Below are 25,813 nucleotides of genomic sequence, written 5' to 3' on the forward strand. Positions count from 1 at the left end.
ACTATGACGTGACGTGGTGTAGGTCTGTCATGGTTGAGCTTGGGAGGGGTCCTCTCTGCTTCTTGGACACGAATTTTTGTTTCCCTTGCTAGATTAGGGAAGTTTTCAGCTACAATTTGTTCAAATATCTCTTCTAGACCTCTGTTTTTCTCCACCCCCTCGGGGATGCCGATGATTCTAACATTGGATCGTTTCGTTGAGTCAGTAATCTCCCGTAGCCAACATTCGTGGGCGTGGATTTTTTTAAGACCATCTTCTATTTTTATTTTTTCCTCTATTAACCCATCCTCCAATTCACTAACCCTTTCCTCCGCTTCCGTGACCCTGGCCGTCAGAGCCTCTAGTTTTGCCTGCATTTGGCTCATAGAATTTTTAATTTCTGTCAAATTCGCTCTTATTTCCGCCCTTAGGGATTGTATATTCTCAGTAATATTTTCCTGAATACTTTTTTCAAGTCTACTCATTATCTTGACCATTGTTACTCTGAATTCCATTTCTGATAATTTGGTTACATCCATATCCGTTACTTCTGTGGCAGAGGCCCCTGACTCACTGTCTTTTCTTTGCTGGGGGGGGGGCTTCTCCTTCTTGTCATTCTGATGAAGAGAGGTTGCGGGGTTTCCAGAGCCCAAAATTATTGACTGGGTCCCAGGCCGTGCCCCTTGTTTTATAGGGATCTTAGAGATGTGGGCTTCTTCTTTAAAGATTTTATTTATTTACTTATCTGAGAGAGGGAGACAGACAGTCAGCAAGAACGAAACAGAAGCAGGGGAGTGAGAGAGGAAGAAGCAGGCTCCCAGCGGAGGAGCCCGATGAGGGACTCCTTTCCGGAATGCTGGGATCACGCCCTAAGCCGAAGACAGGCGCTCAATGACGGCGCCACCCAGGCGCCTCCGGTTGTGGGCTTCTTGATTTTTCAGCCTGCCTTCTGTGTTCTGGGGGAGGGGCCTGCCGCGCCGGTACTCAGGCAACCCTGTTTGGTTAGAGTCTCCGTCTCCCCTGCGAGGGAGGATGGGGATGGGCACTCTCTGAGCCGGTATTTCCAGGCTTTTGTTCTCTGGCGGCTTTCCCTGGCGGCCGGCTATGCCTCTTCTGAGGGTCAGAGCAGCAGAGGCTGCATTGTCGCAGAACAGAGGGATTGCGGCCCGTTCTCCACTGATGTTCTGGCCACTTTAACTCTGTTACTGTTGGTGCTGCTCAACCCTGCAGCGTCCCGGGATGTGCGCACCAACCCGGCGTCCCTGCCCTCACTTCCAGGGCCGGCGCGTCTCTGTCCTTTGTGTTTCTAATGCCGCCAGCCACCGGCCGCCCCGCGCGATCCCGGGTCTCCCGGTCTCAGTCTATGCCCGGTGAGCACACCTCGATTCCGGAGTTTCGTGAGAAGCCTGGTGGCGCGCGCACCCGGTTCAGGGTCTCAGTCTGCTGTTTCGCGGGTGCCGACCGCGAGTCCGCCCGCTCCCCCGTGCAGGTGGCCCGCCAGCCGCCAGCCGCCCCGTGCGCGCTCCAGGAGTTCCCGGTCTCAGTCTGGATCCCGTGAGCACACCGGGATTCCGGTGTTCCGGGAGATGCCTGGTGGCGCGCGCGTTCACGGCTCACCGGTCTCAGTCCGCTCTCTCGCGGGTGCCCTCTGTGAGTCCGCCAGCTCCCCCGTGCAGGTGGCTGCCGCTTCCCGGCGCCCAAACGTGGCGGCTCCCTCCCCCTTCCGTTTATCTTCCGATATCCGTGCACGGTTTACAGCTCCCCTCTTCGTACCTCAATACTCAGCGCTGGAGATGTTCATTTGTAGAGATCCAGATGCATCATCCTGCGTCTCAGGCTGATTCCGTGGTTATTTAGGCTGGTCTGGTACCTATCCAGCTCGACTCAGGGGACCGGCTGAAAAAGGGGTCCCCTACTCCTCCGCCATCTTAACTCCTCTACCGGGATCCCCTTTCTCCACATCCTCTCCAACAATTGTTGTTTCTTGCCTTGTCTATTTTTGCCATTCTAACTAAGCCAGAAGAGACTCTTAATCATAGGAATTAAACTGAGGGTTGCTGAAGGGGAGGTGTGTGTGGGGATGGGGTAACTGGGTGACGGGCATCAAGGAGGGCACGTGATGGAATGAGCACTGGATGTTATATAAGACTGATGAATCACCTCTACCTCTGAAACCAGTAATACTTTATATGTTAATTAATTGAATTAAAATAAAAAGTTAATAAAACAAAACAAAACGAAACAATACTTCCCCACCTGCACCTTGTTCACGGTGCTGCTTTGCAGAGAATGGCACAGGTGGGGGTCACCACTGTCACTTGCTTCCCCATGCCTAGACAGACCACAGACCCTTGAAGAAGGCACATGCACACCCTTCCATCCCCACTCCTCTTCCCCGTGTCTCCAGCGTTCTGCTTGAAGTCTCACTGGCCTCCTCGAGAGGTGCCGTGCCATCTGCTGTTATCTTCTGCCTGGAGTCCCTGCCCCCTTCATTTAATTCTGATCTTTTCTTGAAAACTCCACCCCAGCGTCCCCTCCACAGTCCTCATTCCCATTAAGCACTAATCACACCACTACTTTATTGCTGGAACAGGACTTATCTTTATGTCATGTGTGCCTAGCACAGAGCCTGGGACATTGAAGATGGAATGAACGAGTGAATGAATGAATGAGTGAATGAATGAATGAATGGATGAGTGAATGAATGAATGAATGAATGAATGGAATCCCAGGTCCATGCATTCAACACATAGGAGGTTTCTTAGAGTCCCTGCAAGGTTTTTCACTCATTTTTTAAAAGAAACAAAATCAGGTTAACTTACAGTCAAACAGAGCTGGGAGCCAGTGCAGTCACAGTATGGGCAGAAGTTAAAGCTCATTCATGGTTGATTCTAGGGGCTTCACTATCTCAGAACGAGACTGAAGCAGGGCATATTTATCTCTTGCCACTTTTCATTTGATTACTGTGGCAAGTGGCACGTTCGTTGTGGGAGCTCCACTCTTTATACATTAGGTGCCCTTTCCCTCTTTGCAGAAAAGGCATTGTAGACATCAAATTAATATAATAAGTCCTCTGGCTTCAAGAGCTGTCTTCTAACTCAACAGGAATTTCCCGATGATCTTAGGAAAATGTTTAATTCATGTGTGCAACGCTGCTTAGTTCATCTTATTTTCTCGGTTCCCCAATGAGGCTTGGGAAAGTTAAAAAGAGCACTTCAGGCAGAGCCCAGTGGTTACAGATGTTGCAAATGAGGCAAGTTCCTTCTTGCTCTGTATGGTTTTAGGCTATAACCTTGCCTTCCCCAGCATGGAGTTTTAAGTTTACAGGCCACCTGGAAATGGCAATTTTCTAGAGATGCAACTCCAAAAAATCACCAATGTTTCCAGAAAAGCACGCATACTCTGCCCCACTCCCCCACCCGCTGAAGCTGACATCAAACACTCTTAGCTCCCTAACGGCAAGACGTACAACCAAGTGATACGTGTGTCTTCCACCCTTCTACCTTCTTGCCCACGAGGGGCCTCGTGGACCCGACTCGGGTGAGTGGCAGGCACCTCAACCTCTCACAGGTGGTTTTCTCTTCATCTGTTTTCACACAGTGGGGGTTAACAAATGTTGAATTCCACCGAACCCTGTTTCAAGGGGGGGCGCACGGCACAGTTCTTTGCAGATAGTACCCAGGTACACAGCTGCTTATGAGTAAATGAACACCCAACTTAAAAAAAAGCCTTCCCCCGCCCCTACGATCCAAGTGTGTCATCACCTGCAAGGCCTGAACTGAACAAGCAGGGGTCTCCAAAAACCTGGACTGACTTCTCCATTCCTGGTGCCTTTTTGGGACATTTACACTTCATTGCTTGATAGGAGTAGTAGTTGCTGTGTTGGCTTATTTTGCCACAGGATTCCACCTCAACTACCCTTATCTTGGTTCGAATCTAGTCTTGTCCTTCCTCTTGACCAGCTGCTGGCTGTCCTCCTGTTATTGCAAATAAATGCTTTATTGGCACACACCTATGCCCACCACTTACATATTGCTTATGGCTGCTTTCCTGTGACAGCCAGTTGGGAAGCTGGACAGAGACCATTTGGCTTGAAAAGCCTCAAACATTCGCTATCTGGTCCTTTACAAAGAAAGTCTGCAGACCCCTGCTTGCTAGAAAACCAACTTATGTACGTATTCTACGTCTGGCTGTTGTTTAATAAATATTGTTTCTATCTGAGCCTCTGTAAGACTTGATTTGTTTTCTCGGTTAAAAACTAGTGGAAAACCTTTGGCCTTAGAGTTGAGATCAAGCCCCCGAAATTTGGAAATCCTGATGTAGACAGAGGCTGAAGTGACAACCATTTAAAGTTTGAAACAAGATTTTTTTTTTAAATCACTGAAGTATGGAGTCTTATATTTATCTTTGAAGAAACTCCCCACGAATGTATATCTAATACTTAACCAGTGCTCTTGTCAAAACAGGAAGTTCATCAAGGAACAGAATGCAAGTGTTTTCTATCAAAGTCTTATGTTTGGTACGTGATTTGTTCAGGAGGTGAAATCAGTACTAGGACCCAGGGACTCAGGGGCTTGGCGTGGAGGGAAGGGAGGGAGTTTCCTTGGCTCGATGTGAATTTGGAATGTACTGAGCTGCACACCAGTGTGGTTTTCTGAGGGGTCGACATGTGTAGGAAATCCAGAGTGAAGTGCCACAGGAATGGGTCGGAATAAGTGTCTTGCTCCCAGGAGCCGGCACGGACTCATCATAGCCCAACCTGGACAGACTCCCAAGTCCTGCAAGTTGGGTGGCTATGCCCCAACTTGTCAGGTACTAACAGTACCCATTCTAGTGTGAGTCTCCTGATGGGGTCCCCAAGGCAAACCGTCCCTTTGCAGCTGTGAGGAGGGTTTCCTCCAAAGAGGATATTCCTTGATGGTGGTCATCCCAGGAAGAGGTCGCCCCTGGACCAGGACAGGAGGACCTGTGTGATGGTGAAACTTTTCCTAGTGTCAGGTGTGGGGTTGGGGGTGTGGCAATGCCTGGAACATCGTCATGTGGAGGAAGGAATAGGCTGGCAGCTAAGCAAAGGGGCAGCCCTCTCAAGACCCCCCAGGACTCTCAGAAAATCCCCATTGGGGAGCAGCTGGATGTCACTGTTGGTGTTTTCCCTACTTTCACTCCCCAATCTGTCATAAAGCTTTGTCCCAAGGAATAGCCTGGACTTGGCTATGCTGTCAAGAATTATGTTCTCATTTCTATCTTAGGATAGAGGAGCAAAGGGGGAGCTCCTCAGGTCAGAGGGGAGGCAGCAGGCACAGGAGACACTGGAGGGGGTGTGCAGCTATGACCAGCAGAACACCTCCGGCCCAGGTGGTGGGGGCAAACAGGATGGATGGAAGAGACGGGGAGCTCTTCCTGAGCACAGTTAGGGCACCATCTTGGAAAGATGTTCAGGGAACCTCTGGGAGAGGCCGTTGAGGGGCCGTTCCCTTTCCTATGCTGGTCCTAGGAGGCTCGAGTCATTGTCATTGGTGTATTAAAGAAAACGTGCTCTGAATTTAAACTCACTGGCTGGTGAGACCTGGACCAGGACTTTCCAGAGCCACACTTCTTAGGCATGTGCATAAGCCATTTCCCCTGCTATTTCCCTGGTGGTCTGGTACAAATACAGCTTAGAAACCTAAACTTAACCTAAACCTAAAGGCCCAAACAGATAGTCTGCTCATCATGAGTGTGTCCCTCAGGATGTAAATTATGGGAAGGATTCTGTTTTTGCCTACACTGCCTGTCTCTGAAAATGCTTTGAGATTTTGTCTACTGTGCATTCTTTTTTTTTTCTGTTTTAGCTAAATTCTAGACATTCTGTCATCTTATCCCTACATACTTCCATACGCATTAAAAGGACATCTTCTTACATAACTAAATGCCATTATCCCCACTAAGAAAATCATCAACAATTTCTTGATACCATCTAACAGCCAGCCTATATTCAAATTTCCCTGATTAATGTGACATCTTACCCTCCTCGTCACATGAAGAAGGCACCTTCTGTTTAAAAAAAATAGCTTTAAAAAAAATAGCTTTAAAGTATTTTTATGTCAGCAGAGTCTTTGATGGCAGAGGGTTTTTTTTTTCCTACTTGTTAATTCATCAAGAGTTTCCTTTATGCAGAAGCACAGGCTACTAGTCATAGGCCTCAATTTTTATTTCTACCTCTAATTTGTGCATCCTGAGGGCATTCATTTCACTCTCCCCAGCTTCCAACATCCATCTTCCTTTGTCCTAATAAGTGTGTAAAATAAGGTATCGATCTGCTGGATTTATAAAGGCGTCTGGAATGTGAAAACGGCTCTTGTGTATTTCCACAGCTGTCCTGTGCTCTCCCCTGCTGGCTCCGTGCTGGGGGGGGGGGGGCTCAAAGCCCCTGTAGGGTTTGGGGTGGACAGACTGAGCACCAGGGAAAAGGTAGTGCAGAGGTGAAGGGCTGAGAGCACAGCTGGGGAGGAAGGGAGTGGGGAACCTGCAAGAGGCTGAGAGAGAGGAGCACAGAGCAGAATCCATCCCACTCTCTCTTTTTTCTTTCTTTCTTTTTTTTTATTTGAGAGAGAGAGGGAGTGAGTGAGAGAGAAAGAGAGAACATGAGCAGGGGGAGGGGCAGAGGGAGAGGAGAAGCAGACTCCCTGCTGAGCAGGGAGCCCAATGCAGGACTCGATCCCAGGACCCGAGATCTTGACCTGAGCAGAAGGCAGATGCTTAACCGACAGAGCCACCCAGGCCCCCCCCTTTTTTTCCTTAAAAAAGAAAGAAAGAGAGGGGGGGAGAAGGGGTGTGAGGAAGAGAGAAAAAAAAAATACAAAACCAAACAAAAATAACAAACATGTGTTTGCCTTGAAAATGTAAAGAAGGCACAATGAGTCATGTTTTCTTACTACCCTGCTCTAACCATCATTAACTGTTTGGTTTTCGTCCTGACGTTTACAAATGCACATAAATTTTAATAAATTTCAGATTGTACACAACATCCTGTTGTGTAATTTGTTTTATCTTCCTATTTTATACCCTGTGAGGAACATATCTACATGCCATTAAATGTTTCCAAAACAAGGTTTTTAACAGTTGCAGAGAATCATAACTTAGGGGTATAACTTACATTTAGATTGCTTAGAATTCACCACCATTATAAAAAAAAATGCTACCACGAACATTCTTGTACCTAAATCTTTGAACAGATCTCATTATTTACGAGAAATTCTGAGAAGTAGAACTGCAAAGTGGAGAGAGATCAGGACATGTTCCAAGCTGCGCTCCCCAAAAGTTTGTTCCAGTTAATACAATAATCAAAAATGTATGAATGAGCCTGTTTTCCCACACTCTCGCCAACACTAGTAATATTATGTTTCCTCCTTTAATCTGACAATTTAAATCACGAACACGGCATCACTGTTCCCAGACTGCTTTATTCATGTCCCTTTGGGTAAGCGGTTCTGGTCTCTCTCTTACTCCCGTTTCACTGCTGGGGGTTCGCTAAAGGAGAAATGTGGAAATGTCCAGGCCTGTGCTACGGCTCTAGAAAGCAGCTGGGCTATGCGAGCAGAGTGCTGAGGGCTGCACATTATTCTCCTAGATTATCTGCAAGGCTGAGCGAGCACACGAAACAGCCAGACTGCAAAAATACCACTAGTTATTCACTGCCAAGAATGGTACATATTTCAACATCTGCTATTATACGAGCATATTCATACATGTATTTTTACCTTTTTTCTAAAACCCGGCTCAATGCATGAGTTGTGCATTTGCTGCCTAATTCGGATCCACTTTCCATACATTCCTTCATAGACCCGAGCTGTTTTCCTTATTTATTTTATCTATCTCTCTAGCTAGCTACCTTAGAGAGAGTGTGAGCGAGCAGGGGAGGGGCAGAGAGAGAACCCCAAGCAGGAGCCATACTCAGCAGCGCCAAACCCCATGTGGGGCTCAGTCCCACGACCCTGAGATCAGAGCCTGAGCCAAAATCAAGAGGTGGACGCTCAAGCGAGGCGCCCCCCTCCACAGACCCAAGTTTTAATGCTATTGATCACCAAGCGGTTTATGTACCTTGTACAACAGCATGCAAAACGCAGTATTGTATGTACAACTGTGAACATTTTTCTGGGGAGAGAGTCCAAGGCTTTCACCATGTTCTCAAAAGAGCCTAAGAAAAGATTTAGAATCTTGATGTGGAGAAAATTCTCAGGGGTTATAAAAGCAGCACCTACGGGGCCAGCAGGTAATGTAAACGAGTGGACGAGGTATCACGACACAGAGAGGCAGGGGCAGTGGTATCCTCAAATGTCTCCGCGTCGGCTAAACAGACTAGCTGTCTCTCAGCTGTTGGTCTGTGGGGAAACATGGGTCCAGTGTCTCCTGATCTTAATTCTTTTCAGAGGAACCCAGACACATGGGTGCTCACACGGAACCTTCCGAATTTTAAGTGCTTACGATAATTTAAAGTTGAACAGATAAACAAATCATAGGCGGTATAAACCACTGGCCTGCTGATGTGGCCCCCAGGTGGCAGGGCCTAAAAGAAATCAGGCATTTCAAAACATAATTAAATACAGACACAAAAATAATTAAACGCTCTTTTTAGGCTTGTAATAAGCCAAGAGCGCCAAGACCATTTAAGGACAAGGCCCTTGGAGAATTCTAGCCTGACTGCAGTTAGGCACTTGGGAAGTTTAAGAGCCAAATCTATAGGTCTTCAAGCAACGCAGCTGGGGAGATCCTGACCCCCACCCTCCCTCCCCCATAGATCAGCCGCAAGTCTTCCTAGTGGCAGCGGGGGGAAAAACATTCTGGAAGAGGACACGTCGAGAATCCTAATTGCATGATTACGGAACACCTTGATTTCTCAAGCTGACAACATTAGCGATCGTCAGACTACATTTTACTGAATGCCGGAATTAAGATGAGTACAAGGAACTTCGGAATACACTGAGAAGCTTACTACACCCAAATGACATTTTTGTAAGCCAAATGAATCTCTACCCCCAGAGGGGAGCGTGCTCTTTCAACGGACCCTGCAACAGAGTGACCAAGAAGGGTAACAGCATTTCCAAATCCAACTGTGTCACAAGTTCAGATTTTAAAATACTAGGCTTTTGGGGCGCCTGGGTGGTACAGCGGTTAAGCGTCTGCCTTCGGCTCAGGGCGTGATCCCGGCGTTATGGGATCGAGCCCCGCATCAGGCTCCTCCGCTATGAGCCTGCTTCTTCCTCTCCCACTCCCCCTGCTTGTGTTCCCTCTCTCGCTGGCTGTCTCTATCTCTGTCAAATAAATAAATAAAATCTTTAAAAAATAATAATAAAAAAAAATAAAATAAAATACTAGGCTTTTAAAATACGGTGCAAACCGATCCTTAAACGTCTCCCACGGCGTGTGGCTGTGGGTTTTCAGGGCACATATGCGGAGGCGTGGAAGCGGGGTGAGAAAGGCAGAGAGACCCGGGAGGGCAGCCGCATAGACCCGGGGGCGGGGGGCAGGGGGGCCAGCATGGCGGCAGTTGGGAAACAGATGAGTGAACTACTCAAAACAGCATCAAAACTGACACCCACATTTTGCCCGGGGACACTGGCTGACATTTCAGTGACCAAATATGTGGGCGGGTTTTTTTTTTTTTTTTTTAAAGTCCTGTGCCCTGGATAGAGTTTTATTTATAATATGTTTGAAAATGGCATCTTCCACCCAAGACATCACATGGCTGGCCAAATGAAGATTCGAGCGGTGGTGGACAGGGCTCTAGGCAGAGCCATGCCGCTTTGTGAATAATGAAATATTTCCACTCAAGCAAATGTACACTTTCCAAGTAAGGAGTGTGTGTGTGCGTGTGTGATACATCAAATGCATTTCCATTTTTTCCATAATTAGAAAAGAACAACTTAACAGACAGCTCCTTAAATAATCACAGAGAACCACCAGTTTTCTCAACGTACCTGTAATCATGCTGGATATAATCAATGGCAAAATGACGAGTTTCAGCATCCTCATTAGGATTTCCCCAGGAAAAGCAAAGTAGAATTTCTCCAGACTAGAGAGTGTGCTGTATTCTCGAACCAAGACTCCTATGGTGATCCCTAAGAAAAAGATTGGAAAGAAGAAAACCAGCACTGAGTTCTTCTGTATATACTTCTATGGAAAATATCCCCCCAACCCCCACCCCCACATTTTATTGGCAAGAAAAACAGTTTAGATGGTCTTCCACAATTCTGTAAATTTTAGACTTAAAAAACAAATCACATTTTAATGAACACAAAGTACACATCATTCGGTGAGTTTGTAAAAAATATTCTTCACGTGAAAGTTTTTGCTTTCATTTCTTTTCTCCTTCAATTATATTTATTGTAATGACAAAACATCAAAAGACACTGTGAGAAGGAAAAGCAACTCATCATCTTTGTCAACTCAATGTAACTACTTTGTTTTTACACACTCCCCTTAGTCTTTGTCTATCTTAGGTATTTTACATTTTATTTTAATTTGTTAGTTTGTGTGTTGTTTTAAGTAATCCCTACCCCCCACACGGGGCTCGAACTCACCACCCTGAGATCAAGACTCACAGGCTCTTCCAACTCAGCCAGCCAGGCGCCCCAGGTGTTTCACATTTTATATTTTACATATCAGTGTTCGTTTTTCTCATTTTCTCATAAATACTCTTTTCATGATAGTTTTTATGATATTCTCTGTTTAAGCAACTTTTGTGATTTTAAAGGCAACATAAGGTCCTCTTGGTTTGATCTATTTACATGTTGTTGAACAACTGTGTTGTCTAATGCTCTCCATTCTGTGTTGGCTCTTTCTGGATGATGATATGTCCAAACTGGTCTGATCAAGAGGCTTTTTATGAAGTTACTGAACTGGAGTACCTTGGAGATCGAGGCTTGTATTTCTGTGAGTAGGGAAATGTTCAAAATCAAGAAACGTTACACAGCGGACCCCTGAACAATGCCGGGCTTCGGGGCACCAATTCCCACACAGCTGAAAATCCACGTATAACTTCTGTCTCCACAAAAACATAATTGCTAACAACGTGCTGTTCACTGAGAGCCTTACCGAGGACATTAGCAGTCAATTAACAGGTATTTTGTATGTTATATGTAGTGTGAACTGGATTCTTACAATAAACTAACCTAGAGGAAAGAAAATGTTATTAAGAAAGTCATAAGGAAGAGACATTTACAGTGCTGGACTGCATTTATTGAAAAAAAAAAGGTCCGTGTGTACATGGACTTGCGTAGGTTAAACCCGTGTTGTTCAAGCTCCGAAAGCTTGCCTTCCAAGACGTCTATATGAATTCCTTCCTTGTCCTGGCTCTGGTAATTACAAATCACAAACTTCCAGGTATTTCTTACTTATCCTCTTCCAAATGGTCCCAACATCTAACTGCCTTACTCCTCTGACCTCCACATGTTGCCCCTTTGCAACACCCTCTTTTATATGTTTTAAAGATTTTATTTATTTATTAGAGAGAGAGCGCGAGCATGAGCAGGGCGAGGGGGAGAGAGAGAGAGAGAATGTAAAGTAGACTCTGTGCTATGCGTGGAGCCCGATGTGGGGCTTGATCTCACGACCCTGAGATCACTACCTGAGCTGAAACCAAGAGTCAGATGCTTAATGGACTGAGCCACCCAGGTGCCCCTCTTTTATATTTTTTGTTATTTTTTAAAAATTTATTTCTTTCTTTTAAGCAATCTCTCCACCCTACCTGAGGCCCGAACTCACAACCCTGAGATCAAGAGTCGCATGCTCTTCCGAATGAGCCAGCCAGGAGCCCCATCACACCCCCACATTTTTTAAACCAAGATATAAGATGGGCTGGGATGACTTGCACATCTTTTTTCCTTCACCAGCCTCTGAGGATGATAAGCTAATGGGAGATAAAATGGCTAAACAGACTCAAGGAGGACATCACCAGATCTGCTCCTTTACAAACTCAGATAATTAGTTGTGAGAATTCACAGTTGCCAGGCACAGTTAAGGACTCTAGGGCAACAAAGAGAGATCTGAATTATAATCAATACTAGCTTTTTCATTTAAACTCAGGTATGCTTCCCATGTCCATTAGCAGGGCCAAATAAAGGAACCCCACAAGATACACCTGTGTAGTGACCTTATCCTTGGTTTAATTTTATTTTCCTACCTGTTTCACCGTTGTCTTGATCTCTTTATTTTGGGCATGCATTTCTAAATGTATTTCTGATCAGCCCTTTGAAATTATTTTTGGAACAAACATATACACAAACATTTCTCAAATTGTAGCTAAGACAAAAAAAAAAAAAGCTCAATATCAATCCTGCTCGGTTCATATTTCAAAACCTAGGGTTAGAGATTCCTGAATGGTTCAGACCGCCAGGGATTCAAAATATTTTAAGTGAATTTAAAAACCATGTTGTGCTCACTTCCTACTTAATTAATGCCTATGTTCAGCTGTTCTATGTAGAACATACCTACTTTATGCTGTTAGGATACTCTGTAGTGCTCAGTGTTTAAAAAAACCAAACACACAGACATTCTCTCTCATACTCTGTAGGTTGCCTCAAGTAAAATTTGGCTTGTATGTCAAAGAAAGCTCTGTGTGTGAAAAGAAAGGAGATGTGTCTGTGCTCAAAAACCCACCACAAAAGCACTCTGTTGAGTCGCAAAAGAACCCCAGGTGCTCCAATTTTAGGGTTTATATTACTAGCGATTAACTGTGCCTCTAATCATCTCCACCCCAAATAAATGCAGGGAAATTAGAAAGAAGCATACTTGCTGTTTTTCAGCCTTGATCCAGATAATGGGTTTTTATGGGAGCGATAAAAGAGTCCCCACAAAGAGCCATTTCAAAGCTATCACGGGCGACAAGACCACAAATAAGTTACTCTATTTAGCAATGAAAACTCTCTACCAAGCGTGTTCTTGAAGTTGAGTATCACAAATTGTCATTTCTTCTTTTTTCCTTTTTTCTTTTTTTTTACTGAAAAGGAGGAGACTATAAATATCAACCAGGACCTGGAAAAGCAGTTGAAAGATTTATCCTGGTCCAGAGATGTCATCCCAGAACCCTCAAGCGTTAAGAAGTGTCTGGTGAAGAACGTCAGCCAGGAGTCGCACCTGGTAAATGCATGCGTTTTAAGCTGTTTGGAAAAACTGGATGCCTGATAAGAAAAATCAGTGGAAGATTTTCTGGGTCCCAAGATGAAGTCAGGATTTCACTGGGCACAATCCTTCTCTACCCTTTTCCAGAGCCAGAATCTTGGACTGGATTTAAGAGCACGGAGCGGTGTCCAAAATCAAAGGCTGATGGGAATACGAGCCCGCCTGGAGGTACACAGGTCAGACCCACCTGGCAGGATCACTCCCAGAACTAGGGAAGGCGAAGATCAAGAACCTCTCTGAATGGTATAGCTCTCCGGAGGCCTTCGGCAGGGCCAACAAGGAAGCCTGAAGGTAGAATTCTTATGTAGACCTCTGTAGGCCCAGAAATGACCAGGAACTCATTCTTGGGTGGCTTTCTCTCACTCGGGCAGGAAGATCCCAAGCAGGTACTAAGGCAGCCTGGGAAGAGCTCCGTGTTAGAACCACTGGCTCGAGTGCTGGCTTTGCCATTTACAAGGTTTGAAACTTGGGCCATAGTTTCAACCTCTCCCATCATCAAGTGGTGGGATTGAAGGTATGGGGCAAAAGGCTTGGATGAGATGCTTTCAAGGTTCATTCTAACGCCCAAGATGCTGTGATAATCTCTGAGCATTGGTGTCCTCAGCTTTAAAATGGGGCTCATAGGGAGCACCTGGGTGGCTCAGTCGGTTAAGTGTCTGCCTTTGGCTCAGGTCATGATCTCAGGGTCCTGGGATCGAGTTCCGTGTCCGGCTCCCTGCTCAGTGGGGAGCCTGCTTCTCTTTGCCATTCCCCCTGCTTGTGCTCTCTCTCTCTCTCTGTGTCAAATAAATAAAATCTTAAAAAAAAATAAGGCTCATAGGACCAGTTCATGGGCTCCTAGAGAGCTGGTCGGGCCTTCCCCACTGTTCATGCTAACTGTATCAGTAAAACAAGGAAGGAAGAAACTTAGGAAGAAAACAATTAAGACCTCAGCTGGAGATTTCTTCTTCAAGTTCATGTTGTCTCAAACAATTGCCAGTTCAGTGGCCCTATCTTGGAAGAGATGGGGTGATTTTTTTTCACTCTAAGCTCATAAAAAAATTATTGTTCAAGAAATAATTCTGGAGGGGCGCCTGGCTGGCTCAGTCAGTGGAGCGTGTGACTTTTGATCTCGGGGTTGTGAGTTCAAGCCCCACAATAGGTGTAGCGATTACTTAAAAATAAAAATCTTGAAAAAAAGAAATAATTCTAGAAATCAAAATAAAAGAAAAAGTCACGGAAAATAATTTATACCGACCTATCCTCCCCCCTCACCCCACTTTTCAGGTTCTATCCAGCCTTTGTTCTATGTGCATGTGTTTTTTTATAGTTATAAAAATTAATCTGGGGATAGTAGCTGAATTGCATTTGAGAAAGCAGATTTATGAAAATAGCATTGCTCCTGTTTTAGGGTATTTTCAGAAAAGAGATTAAAATCTTCTGTGGTTTTTTTAATCAAAGCCCAGAATGGTTCTCTGGTACACAGACTGATTTTGGCTTGATTGAATAAGAACTATTGGCAAAGGAAAAAAATATTTTTAATTATCCCAGGACGAGTTATCTAATCATGCCATCTTGCTAAGCACCATATTAGGAGAATTAGCAATATGCCTTCTTGCCCTTCGGGAGCTCATCTAAGATGAACGTGGATAACCAGAAAACAGAAAGTGTAGAATGAATAGTTATTAACAAATGACTGTGTGCATACACCAGATAGAGTCTAGCCTGTCCTTCCACTGAAATAGATCTGTTCCCCTTGCTCATCGTTTTCTTTAGAGTTGAGTAGTTCCACCAGTGAGAGCTCTTTACATGCACTTTGGCTCCAAACAGATGCCTCTGTAAAGGCATATTTTTAAACCCTTAAAACATATACTTACGGCACAAGCAATATTATCACGGTTCTACTGGAAATAACGAGTTCAAAAATTCACTCACAATCTCACCGACTCAAATACATGCAAAGAGAAATTGCTTTTGTTTCTTTCATACGCGATTGTGGTTAACCATAACATGATTTAAATAAAAAATTGAAAAAAAATGACATAATGGTTAACAATTACTGCATACATACTTTATGTAAGACTGTGCGCTAAGCCCTTCCAATGAATTATCTCTTGTATATTATCTTTGTAATTTTTAAATTTAAATTCAATTAGCCAACGTACAGTACATAATTAGTTTTTGATATAATGTTCAATGATTCATTAGTTGCGTATAACACATCACGTGCCCTCCTTAATGCCCATCCCCCAGTTACCCCATCTCCCATCCTCCCACCCACCTCTTTCCACAACCCTCAGTTTGTTTCCTGGAGTCCAGAGTTATCTCTTGTAATTTTTAATGGCTGTATAATTATAGGGTTTGGGGGCAGTTTTTCGTGGAAGTAAAATTCACATAACATAAAATTTATCATTTCTAAAATGTACAACTCAGGGGTTTTTAGTACATTTGCAATGTTGTGTAACCACCACCACTATTCAATTCCAGAGCATTTTCATCACCGATAAAGAAACCCACACCCATTAGCTGCCACTCCCCAACCCTCCCTTGCCCCAGCGCCTGGCAAATACTAATCTGCTTTCTTTTGATCTGTTGATTCTGGACATTTCATATAAACGGTGTCATACAACACGAGGCTGTGATGATTGGTTAGTCTTACGCGTCAACTCGGCTAGAATATGGCACCAGTTATTCAATAAAACATGGATCCAGGTGTGGGTGGAGGTATTCTGTAGATGTGGCTAACATCTACAATCAGTTCACTTGAACTGAAGATTACCCCTGATAATCTTGGTGGTCTCATCCCGTCAGCTGAAGGCCTGAGGAGAAGAACCAAGGTTTCTTGCAGAAGAAGGAATTCTGCCTCAACATGGCAGCTCCAAGTCGCTGCCCGAGTTGCCCGCCTGCCCTGTGGATTTCGGACTTAAGTGGAACCCACAAGTGTATGAGCCAATTCCTTAAATCTCACGTAGATTTACGCACGAGATTCTGTTTCTCAGGAGAATCCTGACTGATCCTGCGGCATGTGTGTCTGGACTCATTGACTTAGGATGTTTTCAAAGCTCATCTTTGAATCTTGTAAGGGTTTTGTTTTGGGTATTTCTCATTTAATATTATATTACAGGCATTTCCTCATGCTACACATCCTCATCTTTTTTGAGTGCTGGATAATACTACCTTGGATGGACACGTTTCTTGACCACCGCCCCCCCTCCGTTAAACATTTCAGTTCTTGACAATTTTGTTGAATGTTACAGTTTTCCTAACGATCAAAGGAGACAAGCATAAAATATGACACAAAGGCTTGAGTTTATTGTGCATTTTCAGGCTCAAGGGAAGAAAGTACCTTAAATGCATTCTTTGTGGTATCTAAATTCAAGAAAAAGCAAAACCAAGTGCACATTTATTAAAATCCAACTATATGCCAAGTCTTGTATTGAATGCTGGAGGATCTGAGGGGGAGGAGTTGAAAAAAGAACACAATTTCGTTATTACTGCAATAATAAACGTTTTCCTTCATGGATGGATCTGTCCCGTCAACAGAAAACGTGGTCTGCACTGCTTGAACAATCACTCCCTCTTCGTCCACCACCTACAATTAAGATGGCTCAGGAGCAAAGTTGATTTGAAGAGCGTCGGACAGGTTTCTGTACACGTCCCTCGCTGTTAAACTGCATCATGTCGTTTGTATGCGTTCGAAAATTTGACTTCCGCCATATCCGTCTGGATACAGTCTTTTGTAGCCTGCTTTTTCCTTTTGAGACTTTTTCACAGTGTGTTTGAGACTTATTCATATTAATACAGGCAGATTCATTCTAAGAGCTGTTCAGTATTCCATACCACACTCCCTATTTTTTGTTTTCTGCATCATTAAATTCTGCTCTTATTGAATGATCGATCGTTCCTTCTGTTTTTTTCTAGGTTTGCCCTCTTCTTTCTCTAACTTTGTGAGTTGACTGCTTAGCACATTAGCTTGTTTCAATATAGGCATATAAAGGTATATATTTCCTTTGAAATTCTGTTTGTGCTCCCTAAGTTATTACATAGTATTTTCACTGTTGTTTAGTTCTAAATGTCTTCCAATTGCATTGCGATTTCTTTTTCGAACTGTAAATTCTCTAAAAATAGGCTTATAAGTATCTAGATACATGAGGATTTGGGGGCTTTTAATATTCCTTCTTAGTGTCTCTGTGATGCGTTCTCACGGATTTTCTGGTACCGACTTCAGTTTGCCCATCTTTCCATCAGTTGCAGTTGCTGGGTGTTTTGTTCATCACTGAGTTTTTAATTCCCCTGTCTCTAAGTTTCATCTCTGGAAGTTATTGTATCCTTTTTAGAGTATCCTTCTCCTATTTCCTAGTTTCTATTCATCTGTCTCTCTTTAACTATTTTTCTTAAAGATTTTTTTTGCATTTATTTCCTTTTTTATAATAATATTTTTATTATATTATGTTAGTAAAGATTTATTTATTTTAGACACAGAGTGCGCCCACGTGTGTGGGGGGTGCAGAGGGAGAGGGAAAGAGCATGTCAAGCAGACTCCACCCTGAGCACAGGCACGGGGCTCCATCTCACAACCCCAAGATCATGACTTGAGCTGAAACCAAGAGCCTGACACATAACCAACTCTGCCATCCAGGCCCCCCTCTTTAATCATTCTAAACATACTTCGTATTCTTTCAGACTGCTGTATCCTCTCCAGTTTTCGGAATGTGCATTCTCTTGTTTGTAGTGTATATATTAATTTGTGTCATTTCCTCGTGTGGTTTGTAATTTTTGACTGTAGATTTCTCTTTTGGGGGCGGGGCTGGTTTTCTTAGAGTAGGAAACCTGTCTCTCTTTGGGAATTAGGAGTTTCAAGGTCACCAGGACTGTCTTCCTATTAGTTTTTCAGTGTAGGAGGTCAGCAGTCTTCCCCTCCCCCCCAAGTTTTTATTTAAATTCAAGTGAGTTAACATGTAGTGTGGTATTAGTTTCAGGACTAGAATTTAGTGATTCATCACTTACATATAACACCCGGTGCTCATCACAAGTGCCCTCCCTAATGCCCATCACCCATCTAGCCCATCGCGCCCCCCCCCCCCCCCAGCAACCCTCAGCTTGTTCTGTGTAGTGGAAGTCAGCATTCTGTGCTGGTGTAATTTCGATCACATGCCCAGTTAAGTCTGCATTTTAATTTTTCATAGGTGCCCCTCTTCCCTGTTACTTGTAGCCATGGGCAGATGGCATGCTTTCTTGAGGTTTTCCTGAATCACTGGGTAGAATTTTTCTGGTACTCTTTTCAAGGACAGGGCCAAATTTTCAGAGTCCAGGCTTTATGCAGAGGTCTGACTCTAGCTCCTTCATTCACACAGTCCGAAGTCGCATCTCTTCCCCATCTGGATATTAAAACCTCTGTCTCCCACCATGAAGACCCATAATTGGGTCTAGACCTTAGCATCACCTTTCTTTTCTTACACTTCCGGTTTTGAGTTTCGTTTTTATTGCCAGCACGTGAAGATCTTCGCACCCTTTCTTTCTTCTTAAATTTTATTTTTAAGTAGTCTCTACACCCGATATGGGGCTTGAACTCACAACCCCAAGATCAAGAGTCGCATGTGTAACCAACTGGCCCAGCCAGGACTTTCCTTTCTTTCGAGTCTGAGTTTGGTGATTTGGAGAGCGGTGTTATATTCCTGTGTCTGAGATGGTAGGGACCAGTCCCCATGAGCTCACCCATCACACTACGAGATGTTACAACATCTCCAATTATTTATTCCTTTTCTTTCCAATATGTCCTCTTTAAGATGGATAAAGGAGCCCATGAACATGAAAGTTGAGAGTTCCACAGTATACAGGAAAGATTTTACTATATTAAAACATTCATTGCTGTTCCAAGTACTCCCGTGTAACCTCATGGGATCAATTAAGCCAACGATCATTTATAGGCCACCTAATTCCTGCAACACATTGCCCAACAGGGAAATAGAGATGAGAGTAATGCATAATCAAGGGGCCTTTAATCTCCATGATGAAATGAGGCATTTAAATCATGTGAGACATCCTGAGGGAAGAAACTAATTCAGCACCAACTCTTCGGAGGCAGGCTCTGTAGTCAGATGATCTGTGTTCAAACACTGGCCTCACCATTTTATTAGCTGTGCACTTTCGGATAAAACATTTATCTTGCTGTCTATACCTCCATTTTCTCATCTGTAGCGAAAGGCATAATAAAATATCAACCTCAGAGATCACTGGTAGATTTAAAAATGAGACTATAGGGGCGCATGGGTGGCACAGCGGTTAAGCGTCTGCCTTCGGCTCAGGGCGTGATCCCGGCGATCTCGGATCAAGCCCCACATCAGGCTCTTCCGCTATGAGCCTGCTTCTTCCTCTCCCACTCCCCCTGCTTGTGTTCCCTCTCTCACTGGTTGTCTCTATCTCTGTCGAATAAATAAATAAAATCTTAAAAAAAAAATAAAAATAAAAATGAGACTATATACAAAGTGCTTAGAATACACAGTACCTGCCTCTCACAGGAAGTGCTCAGTCAACATGAGCTATTACTACAGGCTCTATACGCTGTATAAAAACTGTAGGTTTTGGTGAAATCCTTGAAACAGTTATTCTCTCACAGGTGAGTCACGGTCATGGAGCTCAAAAGCAGTAGAGTCAGAGGTAAAAGGGAGAAATTCACGTAAAATATTTTCATTGTGATAACTTTACAAACTTAGTCCCTTAGTCTCTTATGTTTATTTTGGTAGAAAAATATTTCATTTTATCCTACAAGTGAAAAAAAAATTTCAGGGTTAAAGCAATGACACACAAAGTACCCAGGAGATGCACCAAATGTAGGTAACGTATGTTCCTCTCGATACCACTTGATGTCCCTGAAATAAAAGTCTCAGGATCGTGGCACCAAAGAAAAAGCATTTTTATTTTTTTTGATGTCTTCTGAAATAATTTTCATTCATGATTAAATTCTGCAAATATTTATTGTCCAAGCAATGTTAGGTGCAGTGGTGGGAATAAAGATATAAAGATGGACAGTGTAAGACCCCTTCCCTCAAGAAGCTCCCAGCCTAATGAGGCCCATCAGGGCTGCAAACTTCCCTCTCAGGGAAGACAAGGAGGTGGAGAAGGCTGAGGAAGGCCCAAGAGTGAATACAGATAGATCATTATTTCTGGATTTCTATGGAATTGTTTGCAAGCCTGAGAGCAGCACCTCAGGGAATTGCCAGTTGGTTTTCATCCTCCAGCAACGAAGAGAAGCTGCAGCTGGTACTCAGAAAGCACCAACATCACATCAGTGTAAGCCCACAGAAGCCACGAGAAGAAAGAGGAAGACTGTTCAGACACAGACTGCATAACCATGTGAAGCATGCAGCGACAGGGAGACTGACATGAACACAGGCTTCCCAAACTTTGATGTGCATAGCAATCACCTGGGGATTTTGTTTTTTGTTGTTGTTGTTGTTATTTTTTTTTTTAATAGGCTCCACACCCAGTGTGGAGCCCAACGTGGGGCTTGGACTCATGACCCTGAGATCAAGACCTGAGCTGAGATCAAGAGCTGGACTCCTTAACTGACGGAGCCACCGAGATGTCCCACTTGGGGATTTTGTTAAAAGGCAGATTCAGTCAGTGGGATCATGTTTTGAGTAGCGAAGAGATCAATGAGCCTGGTAAGGGCACCCCAAGACCTTGTCAGTCATGGTGAATCCACCTCAACACAGTAGAAAGAGCTGCTGTCAGTCCCAAGCCCCAGCACAGTGAGGAATGGGCACAGTCAACGTGCGAGCAAGCGGAGACCCTGAACACTCAACTGTCTTGGAGTCTGTCACTGAGAGCCCCCTTCTTCAGCTGTGCTTCCCCCTTCCTAGTCTGCCTCAGTTCTATAAGGTATGCAGCAATCGAGTCATAGTGGAGCCTTTCCCCTGCCATCATGAAGCTTCCAACCAAGCCGCCTCGAACAGGCAAACTCATCCTGACCGGAAGAAATGTGCTGGAATGACGGGTGACTGAGGGTGGGGGCAGCACATCTACCTCAGAATTCTTCTCTGAGAGCAAAAGACAAAAATCTAACTTTGAAGCAAAAACAGTTTCCATCCATGGATAAAAATGCCATAAACCCTCAAGTTTCTGCCACCACACGTACCCTCAGCGCTCGTGACCTCTACCACTGAAGAAGATGGGGACCATGGCTTTCTCAAGGTGGCAGGAAGACTCATGCATGACCTCACTATCAAAACCCTGGGCCCACAAAATGCTTCCTTTCACCCCAAACCCCACTTTTGATGTAAGTTCTGGTGACCTTCCAGACACTAATAAATATGAGGTAGGGTCTGGTAAAGATCACAATATAACAGCAAAATACAAATCTTGAAAAGTTTTGCTTTGCAATCGACTCAGGAAAGGAAGACCTAGAAATCCTATATCTGATAAGGGTCTAGTACCCAGAATATATATATACACAACTCTTACAACTGAACAATTAAAAAAATGGGCAAAGGATCTGGGTAGACATTTCTCCAAAGAAGATGCACAATTGGCTGATAATCACACAAAAAGATGTTCAATATCATTAGTCATCAGACAAATGTGAAGTGGAAACCACACTCGTACTCGTGAGGGTGGCTCTTCAAAGAGCAAACAAGCAAAACAGAAAATGACAGGCTGGTGAAGATGTGGAGAAACTGGAATGCTCCTACGTTGTTGGTGGGCATGTTAAAACAGTACGACCCCTTGGAAAACTATAGTTCCTCGAGAAGTGACCCAACAGCATATACTTAAGGAAATTTAAAACATACCTTCACACGAAAGCTTGTACCTAAATGTTCACGGCAACATTATTCATAATAGCCAAAAAGTGAAAAATAATGAATGTCTATCCACTTATTACTGGGTAGAGAAACTGGTATATCCATATAATGGGACATGATTCAGCCATGGAAAGGAATGAAGCACGGACACGCGGTAGAGTGAAGGAAGGCAGACACAAAAGGCCACATATTCTTTTTTTTTTTTTTAAAGATTTTATTTATTTATGTGACAGAGAGACAGCCAGAGAGAGAGGGAACACAGCAGGGGGAGTGGGAGAGGAAGAAGCAGGCTCACAGCAGAGGAGCCCGATGTGGGACTCGATCCCGGTACGCCAGGATCACGCCCTGAGCCGAAGGCAGACGCTTTAACGACTGCGCTACCCAGGCGCCCCAGGCCACATATTCTAGTTACAGGATCCCATTTATATGAAATGTCCAGAACAGGCAAATAGAGACAAGAAGCAGATTAGTGGTTGCACAGGATGGGGGTGAGGGATAGGTATGGGGTTTCTTTCGGGGGTGTATGATTGGAAATGCCCTGAAACCGGGGTGCCTGGGTGGTCAGTCGATTAAGCATTTGCCTTCAGGTTCTGATCCCAGCGTCCTGGGATCGAACCCCACATCCGGCTCCCAGTTCAGCGGGGAGTCTGCTTGTCCCTCAACCTCTGCCTCTGCTCCTGTGCTCTCTCTCGCTCACTCTCTCTCTCTCAAATACACAAATAAAATCTTTAAAATAAATAAAAATTAAAAAAAAAGAGGAAATACCCTGAAATTTGTTTGTGGTGATGGTTGCACAACACAGTGAATACACTAAAAACCATGGAATTGTTTTTAAATTTTAGGTTATGTGGATTACATCTCAATTAAAAAAAAAAACATACACATGCAGAAAGCTAAATTGATTAAAAAAAAAACAGCAACAAAGAAAGGGAGGTAAAAATATTAAATGTGATTCATTTCCATTTTGAACCGTTGGCAATTTGATGGCTTTTTCATGGGGTGGGACAGAAGACAAAAACATAGGGAAACTTCTTTTTTCCTTTTAATTACCATACTAATAGCACAAAGATCGCCAAAAATGTGGCATTTTGTTCAAACTTCCACTTAGTAGGATATGCATGAGCTTATCAAATCTGAAGCCCTCACCATCTGGAAATAACAATTCGAAATCTCCAATGAAGCCAGACATGTTTATTAACAGCTCAAAAGAAGATGATCAATTTAAAGAAAAGTTGTGATTACAGATTGCAGTTCATAGCCCACAAAGGAGATGTTTGGGAGCTTAATTTTCAATTACGGAGTAGAAAAATCAATCAAAACAACAAACAGAAAACCAGGATTATTCTGAGAACAGTATGACCTGAAAATCCCTGCAGGAAAAGAAAAATCAAACTAATGGCCTAAAAAAAAATAATAATAATAATCAGCTGTCATTAATTAATGACTTGCAACCCGGCTGCATCCAACCAGTTCGCTAAGCTCTGTGGACGATGCACTCAGGGTCCTGATCCTCATGTGGTTTCGAGTCTAGGTGAAGATACAGGTCACATCAGAGATGTGAGTACACCACCGAGATCTGGAGTTGAGTCTGCCCTAAGAGTTGCTAGCTGGGGGACCCGAGGAAGCTACCTATGTAAACCCCTATGACAACGCACTATCCCCATCAGTCAAAGAGGGAGAAGGACAGTAGGATTTCCCAGCATGGTGGTGAGGATGGGGAGGGCTAAGGAATGCGGAGAACTTAGCCTCGCCCTTGGCAGAAGGCTCTGGAAGTGTGAGCAATGACGAACAACAGGGGATAAGAGCAGCAGCAAAAGTAGACAAAACAGAGCTTTCAGAATTAACTTCCGCCCTGTAGAAATAAAGGAAAAATCAAGCAGGAGCACGTACTAGAACGAAGAGTCAGGAATCTGGAATCTACTCCCATTTCTACCACATAACGTAGCTGTTGTGCCTTTTATGGGGGTTGCTTCACCTAAAAGCTTCAATGAAGGTACCTCAGAAATGTTGTGAGAACTGAGTGAGAAAATGTATGCACGAAGCACGCTGATCTAACCAAGGACATGTACTCTTACTTTACAGTGCATTTATCTTATCTGACTTGGTCCTATTTCCTCGGAGACCATCCATGTACAGACATACTGAGCTGGGAGGCCTAGTGACCCAATCCCAGGGCAGGGCTGAACAGAAGCTTCTATTTAGAGCTGGTAGATGCTTGAGTTCTGTTGATTTTAGCTTTGTTCTTAATTGTCTTCCAACTAGTAAATACTTCCACGGACACCAGTCTTAGAAACCAGGTGGGACAGGGTTGAAGACCCTAAGGCAGGCAGACTAGGGGAACACGCCGTAAATTAGATATGAAGTCGCCTAAGCTCTGCTCACTATTTATGTCCTGGCCCTGGGACAGATGGTCAACAATAGCCTCTTGGTGCCTTAGTTCTGTCATCAGTCTAGAAGGAATGATAGATACCTGACTCAGAGTCTTGGGGGAGGGATTAAATGCGATGAAGTGTGAAATGAAGAAAATCTTTCTCTTCTTCCTTCTCCCTTCAGGGAGGGTGGGCATTCCCCGTCACGTCGACCTTTTCCCTTGGGGAGGGTAGGGACGACTGTGGAAAGGTGACTGTGGAAGCAATGATCTGGCCTGTGTCCCTCTTCTCTGATGGATAGAATGGGACCGATGGCTCTCCCACGTCAAAGAAGCCACAACCGTTGCATTGACAAGTGGTCGGCACTAGAACAGGGCTGGGGCCATAGATTCTAAATCAATGAAAGATGTCTGGAGGATGGAGAGCACGAAGATATCGAAAAAACACATATTCTAGAAGAAGAACCTTTCTACCACTTGGGGAAATAGCAGCAACTTGGTCACCTTCCCTAAATGGAAAATGAGGAACCATTCTTAAATACAGAGTTTAAATAGATATTAATGATTTTTCAGTTTACACCAAAGATTGCAAACATCCAAGGCTAGGGGGTCTGAGCGGCAGTGAGAAGTGTGCCCCGGGGCCTGTGGTGGCCCCCACAACTCCAGCCTAGCGCTGTCACATGGAAATGGGCGTCTATGGTGGCCTCATCTCCTGCATTCTTTAAAAAGAAACTAAGAATCTGAGGCTTGGTGTGAAACCACTCCATTTTTAAATGTGAAGTTTAAAAACAATTGTTAAAGTCCTTGAGGTCACACCAAATACCTCCACAAGCCAATTTCTTCTTGAGTTGTCATCTCTCATTCCAGCGTTCCCACGGAAGATGGTAGGAGCAGGACAGATCCGATGAAGGGGAGCCCCCATGCTCACAGGACAGCAAATACCACAGCGACCGGGAAATGATCACTGTGACCTCGTGAAGCCTCCTACGGCCCTGAGTGAGTCCTACAAGTGCTCTCTGAGCCACGACTTTGTGCAGCACCGCGGGTGGCCATGCAGTGGGGTGGAGCCAACAAGGGGGTGCCACTCCTGCCCCTGAGAACATGCCTCCCAGCAGGCGGGTGGGACGTGCACAGTGATCACAGATAAGAGACCTTGCTCCTCTGCGGGAGAGCCACCCCAAAGCTGTCAGAGTTCAAGGCTACCTTGAGATAACCATGAGGCTGGATTAAGAAGGGCAGAAGTTCGGATCCATCTCTGATTGAAAACAGAAATTCAACAGGCAGGGATTGCCTCTGAGGAGGAAGGACAGTGGGGGAAACACCTCAAAACCAAGGGGTCAGGGAAGAAGAAACATTCAAGTGCCTCTGTCCTAAATACTTTGATAATCCTTTGTTTTATTTAATCTCGGAATCTAGTAAGCTTGTAATTTACAGATAAAGTAAGATGAGAAAGGTCAGGAAACTTGGTCAAGGTCACATGGCTAGCTTGGAGACCCAGGTCTGTCTGACCCCACAGTGCTGCTCCTTC

The 25,813-nt window shown here is 44.3% G+C and overlaps 1 protein-coding gene across 1 annotated transcript in view; it reads right to left on the bottom strand.

The window, feature by feature from the left end:
- The window catches only part of SLC1A1 (solute carrier family 1 member 1), a 79,840-nt gene that overhangs the window by 32,342 nt on the left and 21,685 nt on the right, over positions 1–25,813 (bottom strand). The window contains exon 2 of the mRNA XM_045772608.2: positions 9,936–10,076. Coding sequence (XP_045628564.2) covers positions 9,936–10,076 — 141 coding nt within the window. The remainder of the gene's footprint in view (positions 1–9,935; positions 10,077–25,813) is intronic.

Source organism: Ursus americanus, chromosome 34, assembly GCF_024610735.1.
Source record: "Ursus americanus isolate L20-20 chromosome 34, mUrsAme1.1.p, whole genome shotgun sequence".
NCBI lineage: Eukaryota > Metazoa > Chordata > Mammalia > Carnivora > Ursidae > Ursus > Ursus americanus.